At 37.9% G+C, this 12644-nt stretch overlaps 1 protein-coding gene across 10 annotated transcripts in view; it reads right to left on the reverse strand.

Moving 5' to 3' along the window:
• Positions 1–12644, reverse strand: part of LOC5576419 (calcium-binding protein E63-1) — a 372289-nt gene that overhangs the window by 332854 nt on the left and 26791 nt on the right. Inside the window, exons 1-2 of one of the 10 annotated variants that reach the window (XM_021841274.1) lie at positions 4795–5169; positions 3180–3563 (exon numbers count right to left, since the gene is read on the reverse strand). The exons of 3 other annotated variants lie outside the window; for them this stretch is intronic. In XM_021841274.1, the coding sequence (XP_021696966.1) occupies positions 3180–3206 (27 nt within the window). In that variant the 5' untranslated portion in view covers positions 3207–3563; positions 4795–5169. Of the gene's footprint in view, positions 1–3179; positions 3863–4794; positions 5170–12644 lie in introns of those variants that run through there. 6 more of the 10 variants (XM_021841270.1, XM_021841273.1, XM_021841275.1 and 3 more) reach the window with 6 other exon arrangements.

Here is a 12644-nt window from a genome sequence, read left to right on the forward strand (position 1 = left end):
AGCCTTTGAAGATCGGCTCAAGCTGTAAATAATTTTATTTGATTGTAATTCATTATAAATTCATCTTTTAACTTACATGATCTAGTTTGCTTCTTGCGACTTTCCAATCCCTATTACCCTCTCGTTATTTAATTTTAAAAATATTCCATTTGTTCGTGATTTTTTTTATTCCAAAGCTTGAAGATTCTACACGATGGCGCTATTTATAAAGAACTTGAAAATGATAAAAAAAATATTGACGGGGGATCTCCGTATGGATAAATGAGAAAAATATCACTTTTTTGTTTATCTCTTCTTTTTTTCGAGATTTTAGCAGTGACTACGCCAATACTGCATTGAGAGTATCAAATTCAAAGCATAATATTTTCTCGTCATTACCTGGTCAATACATAAGAACAAATGACCAAATACCTTATGTTTTAATGAAAATCTATCTTATTTTGCAAAATATGCTATTACTTGATGGCTTTTTTAGATTTAAGGTACACCTTTTCTGAAACCAACGGGATTAATCCCTTTTTTGAAGACGCGGTTTTTTAGTTATATTTTGGTCTCTTCCAGCTTATGATTATTTCTCATTGATTCGCTTATACGTCCAATGAATTTCGAAATATGTCGTAGAAATTGAAATATACTTTAGCGTACAAAATTTGAGAAAAATTCTAAAATTTAAAAATAACTTACAAAGATCGACTAATGCAGTAAATTCTTTCTCCTTATATTACAAAATTTTCTGATTTTGATGGTGATGATTCAGCACATAACAATTCTGTGCAACAGGTCGTCAAAGTTGTAGAAAACACTGGTTTAATTAAAGTTGAAATGAAATTTAAACTATGAATAATTGATCTTTTTGCAAATTGAATCCATCGAACATACATAATAGGGCTTAAGCTTTTGGTTTGAACATATTTTGATTGAAATTGATTGCACGATTTAATATCGATTCAACGTACAAACACCCACCCACCCAAACATGTTTCGCCGTGTAATCGATTATGAATTGCTCTTCACTAGTAACAACATACATAACAATCAATTACAAAACAGTGATCTAGTGCAAGCGAAAGTGTGAGACTTTGGTGGCATTAATCACTAGCTACCTTTACAACCACCAACACGGCTTTCGGAAATAAATTCGTAAATAGTTTGGCACTGGTCCTTCATTTTGGGCGGATGTGATTATTTTTAACTAACGGTCACACCGCAAAATTTGTCTAATCCGCTGAGATCGCAATGATTGTACTGTAAGGGAGACGGCTACGAATCTATTTTAAAAAGATGTATTAATCGTGATGATTGGCTGCAAATAAAAGCGAGAGAGGAATAGCACCCCGTCTGAGTAAATGTCGTCATGGATGGCAAATTATGCAGTTTATTCTTTTCCCGTTGATATGTAAAACGTCTCTTATATGATGCACTTTTAGCTTGCGTTAATTGCATACTACGCTTCCTCTTTTAATTCTACAAAATAGTAGAATGTAGGCAGCGCATGGTACTTTATAGACCAATCACATACATACAAACAGTTTGCGGAGGTTTGTATTATTTTATGGTATGGGTCCATGAAAACATAACTGTCCAAAAGAGCACGTGTTAAAAAAAATGTCCCCGCTTCCATGTATCAAATGTACCAAGTACAAAACGCTTATAAGACCGGTAATCCTCAACAGGCATGAAACGATGACTATGCTCGAGGATGACCTGCAAGCTCTTGAAGTTTTCGAACGTCGAATGCTCATGACGAGCTTCGGTGGCGTGCAGGAGCATAGTTTGCGAAAGAGAAGGATGAACAACGAATTCTACGACGAACCCAGTATACAGAAATTAGCCAAAGCTAGCAGGATACGATAGGCAAGGCATGTTAAAGGTATGCCGAACAGCATCCCTGCAAAATCAAGAGTACAATGATATGGCGAGCGTGGGGCAGAACCAAAGTTTGAGAGATGTGGCCACCAACCGATCATTTTTGTGTCAGATTGTTGATTCAGTGTTATCTGTTTAGATGTTAACAAAATAAATGACCTCAAGCTCTAAAAATTTTGGTTTCAATTGGCAAAAAGAGTTCATGTTTTATACGCTTATGAATGATGATAGCAACTCCACCACATGGTCCATCCAAGTGTTGGATTTATTTGGATGGATTTGAGCTTGTATCCTTCAACTTAAACTGATTTTAAGGTAAATCGCTGTATGCGATAGAGTAAGGTGGGGCAAAAGTTCGACCTTAGTGGTATAATCAAAGTTCCCAGAAAAACAATAACAGTTTAAACAAAACAAATACCACACAGTGAACCTTCAACATATTGGCTATAATTTTGCTGAACAAACTTGTGTTCAAATATTTACCCATTTTTAGTTATAACAGTTTCAAAATTGATTGTCTTATTCGAACTTTTGCCCCACCGGTGGGGCAAGAGTTCGAATCTAGTGTGGGGCAAAAGTTCGCTGGCTAAAACACAAAATATCGATCCTTTTATGACAGGCATACTTTACACCAGCCGAAAACTTAAGTTTGCCGAAAAATACACACTAAAATTTCTTCAAAAAATTGCCCAAAACCGGGTTAATTGTAATATACTCAAAAATAGCAGTTTTTCGCAAAACTAAGTGGAAATGTAAAATTTTGGTAACAGTTTTCACACGATCAGACAAGTTCAACTAAATTTGAAGATAATATGTGGATTTTAGGCAATTTGAAAATTTTTCCGTGATTTTATACATGGGTCGAACTTTTGCCCCGCTGATTCGAACTTTTGCCCCACTATGGGCTAAAAATTGTTTTCAAGCATCTATGCAAAAACTAATACACCTCAAAGCAACCTTATGATAGGCCTAGAAACGCCCTTACATAAAATATTGGAAAAGATTTTATCTTCAATTGGTTCCATGCAACGAAAGTTTGACCAAAAATTATAATATTCACGTCGAAAAACAACAAATAGCCATAACTTTTTCAAATCTCAATCGATTTTTATGATATTTGGAGTGAAAGTCTCTTACTTGAATAGCATTCGAACCACAATGACATTTATAAGATTTGTTTTGAATTGAGCTAGAAATCTTAAAAAGAAACTCTTACCCCACTCGAACTTTTGCCCCACTTTACTCTATTATTCAGAACAAGCTTTCATAATTTACACTCGCCATAACATAACATATAATTTTTCATCGCATACCTTCATGTGACTGTAGAATCCACTCATCCGCACCTGTGAACTACTACTCAAAGTAGTACACTACCCCGCTCCCGGGATTCTCCGGCTTCGTATTTCTCGCCCAATCCAAACTAATCCCGCATCGAACGTTGTCCCAACCGCTTATTCTTATTTATCTTCTTCGCGAGTGATGAAATTCTTCCACTACAAGATCACCCGCCACAGATTGTTGTATATTTTTAAACTCTTTCCCGTTGTCACCGACCGACAGAAAATACGTTTTGATGACCAATTTCGGGTGACACCCCGCAGGAAAATCACTCTCACACCCCAACCGCGGAAAAACTCACCAATACCAACCGGACGAACGGCTATTAAAATGGTCACTTCCCGCCTTGATGTTTTCTATGACAAAAATCTGCTTGTTTACTTCCACTTTGTTTTCCCTCAATTTGTACGCGACTCGAGTCACGGCAATTCTCAACGAACCGGTTTGAACTGTGCAGGGCTGGTAGCTGATTACTACTTTAGACTTGGGCACTATTTTTATGCAAGTCTTTACTTTTACTGGAAGGTCTCAGAAGTCTCTACTTCACTCGAAATGTTCACCAAAGTCACTTTTTCCATTACATTGTATATCATAGGCAAGGCTTCGAAGAAATGTTCTGAGACTATAACGCGACTATTCCATAGGTTCTTGAAAAATTCTTCTCATTGATAGTTTCTCTAGAAGAGGAAACCTCAATAGCTTCTTTTTAAAGAATATAAATCTTCTAGGAATTCCCCAATAAATATGGGATTCCGCATAGACGTTTTCAAAAATTTTAACTATGAATTTCTCCAGCAGGATTGTTTCGTCACTTCTTCCAAACTTGAGTGAGCTGAGTTTAAATCTCCCAAAATTCTTGAGTGATTTATTAAGTCAAAGAAGAAGAACACTGCAGCAGTTATTCCACCGATCACTTTTAACGAATTGCAGCACGATTAGCCAAATATTGATTGTTTATTTTTTTAATGATCATAGCAATTAACCAGAATGCCGCAGAGTGATGGAGAAAGATAGCTATTAGGAAGAATGTTACAAATAAGAGAAAAGGACAGGCCTGGGATTGACCCCACGACCTCCTGCTTGGGAAGGTGAACCGATAGTCATAAGACTACCAACCCGAACCGTGAAAAGCTTTCAGTATGTAGAATAAATTAAGATTTTTTCGAGGAAATGGTACGTTTGAAAAAAAAAAACAGTTTTCGTGAAAATAGTCCATTTGAGGAAATACTTGTGGTAATGTCACAAAGAACTTCCAATAAAAGTATTATTTAATAAATATCTGGTCAGATTACATGATGAATCCTTATCTCCCGGTTCTTGTGGCGTTTCCTTTTGTTTTCTTGTTTAAATCTCTTGTTGATTACTTTTTGGTATTTTATTTACTGAAAGAAAATCTCTAAAGTTTCTACTTTCAAGATACTCAGCCACTACCAGCCCTGTCTATAACCACGGCCCCATTTTCCGGTACACAACACAAAACAACTGCGTAGCCCACTCTCCGAGGGGTTGTGACCCCTATCGATCACGCAAAAGAAGGTCTTCTCGATCAAATTGAACACAGTTATGCGGAATCATGCGTCGACGCACCTTGAACGCCTTGATTTGACCCGATTTATTTCCTGTTTTCCCACACTGAAACACTTTTCACCACTTCAGTGCCAACAACAACCATCAAATAATCACACACTCGACAATAACTGTAGGACGCTACACCGGTTGCTAGTTGCTGGTCCTTGGAGCAATTCAATTAAATTTAAATGGCCGCTTTTTTAACGATCGACGCCTCCCGTTGACTGCACTTTCTGCCTGCGCGCGACTTGTTGAAAGCATGTACCCAAACGATCACTTATTCAGCTCGGCTCGATGATGATCGACCAATTTACCAAACACTTGCCACTACTGTCCCCGCGACTTGCGAACGCGAATCCCTTGAGATAGGTTACGAGAGTTCGACTACGACGGCTTCGACTGCCACTCTTCACAGTCACATCCAAAGCGCCCACCTTCTCTTCAACGACGACGACTACGGCAACGCGACGCCGCAATCGGATCAGGCGTGGTGAGAAAGGAAAATGTCACGCTCCCTCAATGGTGGGTGGTTGAGGAGGGAGATGGAGGTGGGACCAAGAGTGGCAGTGAAAATAGGCACAACCCCGACCGGCGCGACAGTTTCAGCTAGTCCCCCACGTTGCGTTACCGTCTGTATCTGCTCTCAGTTTGCAGTAGACCAATGGTTTTCAGATCGTGATCCTAGGAGCACTTGGTGCTCCGTGAAGTCATGGAAAGTGCTCCACGACACCATGTGCAAAAATGTTGCGAAGGGAGACGATTGAGTATTACATTGTCAAAATCTTGTGTGATAGAAGTCATGATGTCATGACAGGTGCTTCGCTAGCCAAATTAGCATAATTGACCGTACGATTCGTAGTTGCTACTCCGTGATTGATCCCAACAATCAAAGTTGCACAGAGATTCAACGAATGGGGCTTGAGATTAGCTTACCATTCTCAATATGCACTAATCGAGAGCTCAAAATTTAAGAGTCAACGACGCCACCGACCGCGACCTTAAGGTTATGGGGAAAGAGAACGAATGTTAGCTAGACAATCATTGTTACTAGAGACCGAGTATACCTCTGCTTATCTACAGATGTCAGGGAAAGGGTATTGGGTAAGTAGGATAACGAAGGATCTAAGAGTCACCTGTAATTGGTGATGCGTTTCATGATTTACTCACGCCTAACCGAATTAGCGATATAATTCGATAAACGCATTGTACGCCAAACAAGTGTTCATCGCTCGTCTCCGCAAGAGCAAGCGACTCGAGTTCTGATCAAGTTAAAAACAATCGAGTTGATAAAAAATGACAATCAAAATTTTGTATGAAAATAAACAGAATAATGACAAATTATGATAGCACTATCACAAATCAATAACTATTTAAGTTGTTTGATATTTTTATCCAAAACATGAAAATAATAAATTAATTGTTTATTTTCACATTGCAACATTACAAAATAATTAAACCAAGATTAGTAATCATTGTGATGTGTAAGTTATGATATCTATGATATTATGATATGATGTTGAATCTATTTAAGGAAATATCCAACACTCATTAAACAAGTTATCATGTCATGTTTTGTAGTTTTTTCTTGGCTTAAAAATCGCTTTTCATTTTGGATAAATGGAAGAATTATAACAATTGAAATTATAACAATGATGTTGCTCACATTCTTCTATCTATATCTTCAAAACTATTACATACTAGTTGTCCTGGCGAACGTTGTGTTGCCAAGTAGTAGGCTGTGACATAGGCCGTGCGAAAAACCCTGTTGAAATGTTAGATTTGTGTTTCCCGTTTTTACCCTTTTCTATTAGAATTTTCAAATCCACGAACACGTCGGAGCCCATTCATCCAGGGCATCAACAGGGAAAGAATCAGGTAAATCCGTTGAATCGCTCTGAAGCCATTTCGTGACATACAAACACCATTCCATTTTTATTCAAATATACACAGTATCGGGCATATTTTTATCAGACATGGTACAGTCAAAAACACTTAATTCCTGAGGTGTTTAGAGCCAATTTTGAGGACACTTGTGTCAATTGTACATCTCATACATCCGAAGGAAGTTTAAACTGCGAAATGACAATTCCATGTGCTTTGGGGTAATCGAGTTCAATTCGCCTCCGAGCGTCGGGTTCTCCCGGGGGGCTCCACAGCTTGTAGGCTTCTAGCGAATAGGAAGTCGTTGGATCGATCCCCACCGGAGCTCGTGGTTGTTTTTTTCGCAGTTTCAATTTCCTTTTTTATACATTTGACACGTGTTTCGTCGTGTACATGGTACACAAAACCAATAGCGGCTGGAAGAATGCATAACAAACTACAATGCAAACAATCCAACAGTAATGAAGCACATTTGATTTAAATATATGATTAGATGATAGTTATAACTATCATTCTAATGAAAACGAAGAGGTCTATGAATTTTCGTTCTTACACACCAAATTTTGAGTTTGCCTTCCAGCAAAATGGAATGCTGAAAGGGCTTCAGCAATTGATGTTTTACTGATTATTCAGTAAAGTAAATACTTGTTGCTGCATATTCAGCAAACTGGTAGTTTACTGAAACAACCAGCAAAACATCTGTCATAAACTTTCGTCAGTGCAGTTTGTTTTCGTCTCGCCAAATATATAGTTCTTCCATTTACCAACGGAATTTTGTAAGTATCACGAATATTTACGAAAATATAAAATTCCGATACATTGGGAAACATTTATTTCTATTTTCAGACATACATGTTGCAGTATCTGTTCAGTTCCACCAGATCCCATTGGAAACGGATGATTACGGTCGATTTCGTGGTGGAACTATTGGGATGTTGCAGCTATGTGACAACGAATGTCGAGTTATAAAATGGATTTTGTTTTTGTATATTTCTAATGTGTGACGCAATAAAGTTTTTAATTCAAGGTTTTATCAGAACACATTTAATTTTCCTACTAAATCCACAAATTACTGGAAATAATTCAATTACTGGTTAATCAGCAAATGAGTTCGCGCATTGCTGAACGTTCAGCATAAGAACTGTCATTTTCCTGATAATCCAGTTTGCTGAACGATCAGCAAATTTTATTTTGCTGGATGGATTGCTGAAATTACAGCACAAAAAAAATCAGCAATTTTTTGCTGATTACCAGCAATAAAAATTTGGTTTGTAGGATTTGTGTAATTGTCATTACTTTATTGTTACAAGGAAATTTCGACGAATCCTCCAGCAACAGTCGAAAATTTCCATCCTACTTGCCTCTTCAGAACTTAAAAATCTACCCCAGAATCTGCTAGTAGAGACGCGGACGATCGACAAAAACAGTGCACGCTATGTCTGAACCAGACGATTATAAAAATCAATTGTACATCGGGTTTTTTTCTCGCTAGAGTTCAGTATTTGGGTTATATTTTCATAACCGTAAGGTTTTAAATATATTCCATCGGTGAAATTTTGATTGATTCCACTTTTTGACTATTTTTCATACTAAAACTTATGAAAACCCCGTTTTTCGGCTCATTTAAGCCCATTCAAAATGTTTTGATCTCTAGCGAGAGAAAATCGGATGTACATTCGATTTTTATAATCGTCTGGTTCAGACATAGCGTGTAGTGTCCTATGTAATGACAGTGGCTTCAGAAACTCTAAATTCGATTTCTCCGGTAGAACACCATCCAGGGGTGGATCACTCCTGATGCATCGAGAAAATTAAAATGCATTTCAATGCAATCGTTCTCTTTGAAAATTTCTAAACTCATGATATGCTGTGATTTTTGGCTCTGGGTTTGATTGTTGTTGTGTAAGTGTCAATTTCGTCCATACTTAATTTACTTTCGTGGCAGCTAACTTCTATATGAATCATCGAAAGCATTGGCCATCCAGAGTGCTCAATCTAAATTTATCCTTTCAGGATCTATATGTGGCTAGTAAGACTGAAGGCATATCAGAAAAAAATGACTGTGTATTGATTTATTTGTTACAGGATGTTCCATCGACCAAAATTGCCTTGTCTCGGAATGGCTAAATTGTCCTCTTTTGAAATGCAAAGCTGATAAATCTGATTCACTTAACCAAAGCTGGAAATGGTTGGCGGATTCAGTGAGGAAGATGTCCAAAGTTATGAGGACATGATAAGATTTCAAATTGTGAACCAGAACGAGATCACCGGCATCATCATTGGCGAAAGGTGCTGTTATAGATGAAAATAATTATGAAAAATGCTTTAAGGGACTTTTGGGGAATTCTCTCCGTGGATAAGGAACAAACTTAATTTATAATCTTTATTTTGATTGCCAATCTTGTATTTATGAAGTAAAGCTTATGGGAGAGGGAGGAGGTTGATTTATTTCCAGCTCCTCTAGACGATTTCTACTTTATTAAACAATCGATTTATACGACAAATGAAGTCTTTAAATAAGTTTGGTCCACATTGGAGCAGTGGAGAATCTCTCCGCGGAAGGTTTCATAGCAGCTTGAACGTAATATGCCCTCCATATGCCGTTGAAGTGTACCAGGTCACATTCATCGCCATGTTTTAGTTTCACAATCTTCTACATAATATATAAGTCATCCCAGACTGCAAATATAATTTGTCTACACTAATTCTGAAATTGAACCTTGAAACTCCGATTAATTTGAAAGGCTAATATCTATCAACTCAATCGCGTTGTCAGCGGAACGACATTGCCCCAGTCAACTACCAGCGAGTCACTTAAGGCGCAAGAGAAAATGGCACAAAATTCTGAACTGAAAAAGCAGTTTTCTTCTTTTAAAACAACAAATTGATAAAAATAAAAACACACAGCCTTTTTATTTGGAAAATAAAAGAGCTGTGTGTTTTTACTTTCTTCGATTTGTCTATTTAAAAAGAGAAAACTGCTTTTTCATTTTTGACTTTTGTACCATTTTTACTTGGGCCTTAACAGCTTAAATGGTTTCAGGGAAGGATATACCGATTGTTCCCGTTCCTAACTGCTTTGCAGATCATCAAGAACATCTTTTTTCCCAAGCTGCCAGCTTTTCGTACTGATATACTTTCATAACAAATAACGACGCGTTACTATGATAACAAAATGAAGTTTTCAACCTCAGGGCTAAGTTGATGTGAATCACGAAAAAATGCATTCAATGCCATTCAATGCACATTTGATGTGCATCAATCAAGTGATGACCCCTAGATCCAGTGCCACTTCCACTGCCAACACAATATTAATCGGAACATCAGAACCTGAATCGCTCATTGATTTGAATAATGTTGCTATCCGGACCGTGGTTTGAAAAATTTTGACAATTGCTCAGTACAACCTACTATGATCAAAATTTCTCAAACATGGCTACGGACGACCATGTGCGGATTGATGAGAAAAAGATTTAAAATTATTCCTCAAGTAACTTTTCGTGAAATTTCAATAGTAGTTTACGGAATAAGTTGCAGAATGATGATTTTTTCAGCACGAGTTGTAAATTTATCCTACGAGGCTTGCCGAGTAGGATAATTACGATTAGTGCTGTAAAAATCGAGTTCTGCAACTTATTCCGTAAACTACTATTGCATACTATGATTCATTACGCAACTGACTATTCCCGCACTGGATACATCAGTGCAGGAAAATAGGCCGGTTTATGACAGATTGGCGTGATGAAAAACAGCCTATTACGATGAGAAATTACAAAAAATCAATTTTTCTCGCTTGCTTTCCGTTACTATACGAATAACCGTATAGTTTGTAGTTGCCACTCCGTGATTGACCAGATCAATCTAAGTTGCACAAAGATTCAATGAATGGGGCTTGGAATTAGCTTACCATTCTCATTGTACACAAATAGGGACCTCAAAATTTAATAATCAATAACGGCGCTGGCCCTCGTTCTTACGGTCATCGGAAAAGAGAAGGAACCATAGTTAGACAACCATTGTAAGTAGAGACCGAAGAATCTTCTGTATCTCCACAGTTGTAATGGAAAATTCATTAGGTTAGTGGAATAAATTAAAGATAGTCACCTGTGATTGGTGATGCGATCTATGCGATATGATTCGATAACCATATTGAACGCCGAGCAAGTTTGACAACAAAATTTGACATCAGTTAGACGGGGTTGGTAGGCTACCGTTTCCGCTCCATAAACAGAAGGTCATGGGTTTAATATCAGGCCGGTCCCTTTTCCTCTTATTTTGAAGTTCTATCTTTCACTTGCTTCTATCTTCCAGTCTTAATCTATCACGCTAAAACTATTCGTTCATAGCAATAGCTAGAACCAAAGATAGACAAGAAACCATTTCGCTGCGCTTTCATTTTTACAGCATTACAGCTCGCCTTTCCTTGGATAGGCAGTCTGCTAACGAATAAGCAAGCTGCTCTGCCATAAAATTACCTTACCTCTATACGTTCCCGCATGAACTGGCGTAGTTGCAGGGGTATCTGGTCTACTGTGGACAAGTTTTAGTATCAACATCAATTCCTCCCTTCTTCTCATTGGGCTGCATTCTGACGTGGCAGGCACAATTGTTGCCTGAAAATAGAAGATTACCAGCGCTTATACACTAAGGGTGTCTGTTAATCTCAAGCGGTCATCTGATTGATTCCTTGTGTAAGTGCAGCTGATCTGGTGTTACTGGAGTAGCAACCACGAGCGGCCAATCAAGCTGAAGCGAATGCAGGAAACAGCCGTAGCAGCCGAAGTGATACCGAAACTTATTAGAAGCACTCATTTCTACAATCGGCCGAAAGTGAGGTTTTAGAAGTTTTCTTCACTGCGGCTGGCATATGAGACAAAGCAAAATCGTGCTGATGTTTCGCTAAACCGCACTGCAGTAAGGTCTTGAGAGTTACCTTACTGCGGTCGGCAGTGTTTAGTTCGGCAACTTCTTAGCTCTGAAGATGACCAAGCGGAGGGTACCGCCGTCTGTCAGTCGGAGACACGTTAATGCAGGGGTTCTCAACCGGTGGTCCGCGGACCCCTAGGGGGCCGTAAAGAGTTCTCAGAGGGTCCGCGAAGCCATTGAGAGCAAGTGTCGTTTCTCCCGATTGGTGAATAATTGTGAGATCCCTTGAATCCATTTTGGTTTCAAGAGAACATTATAACCGAATTGCAAAATTTTGATCTGTAAAGTATTTTTAAATTGAAACCTATTTTGTTTCTTTCAACTGTGAAAATACTGGGAAATACCTTCAATGTGATCCTATCAGTTAAATATTGCATGTCAGCTATAGTTACTCAACATCCATCCAAATTTTATCCAGATCTTGGAAATTAAAAACAATGATAATTCCTGGAGGTATCCATATGAAATTTCTGGAATACTTGTGGCTTAATCCTTGGTAGATTTTGCCAGCTCACTGAAGATATCCAAGGTTTTCGGAAATTTCCTGGAGATTTTTTTTATATTTCTCCCAACGGAAGATAGTTGATAGTATTTATTCTTTGCACTTCTGAATCACTTCAATAAGGTTTTTTGAACTGCTGACCTCATATTTGGTCACAATATTCGTTGTTTCCAAGCGTTTCTTCTTACTAAGTTTCAGACAATTCGGCTGAGAAAATTCCTCCCGTCAAAGTGGATCCAGGAAATGCCAAAGTTTTCTACTTTATTCATCAAGGTATCAAGGTAGATAGGTAGCACACGATGGAATCAAAATTCCAATAAAAATACTCATTCGACAAAAAATTGATTTTAAAATTTAAAATTCAAAATAGATGAAAGTATCGCTATCATCACGATTGAAAAAATGGATTGATTAAAATCGATAAAAGCTCAATAAATGTGAAGGTCGCCCGCCCTCGCAGGAGCAAGCGTCGTGATCAAAGGATCAACCACTACTCTCAAAATTGCTCCTCGAGGCAAATGTCATGAAAACCCCTGCAGTATACGATAGGGAAATTAAT

Source organism: Aedes aegypti, chromosome 2 (assembly GCF_002204515.2).
Source record: "Aedes aegypti strain LVP_AGWG chromosome 2, AaegL5.0 Primary Assembly, whole genome shotgun sequence".
Classification (NCBI taxonomy): domain Eukaryota; kingdom Metazoa; phylum Arthropoda; class Insecta; order Diptera; family Culicidae; genus Aedes; species Aedes aegypti.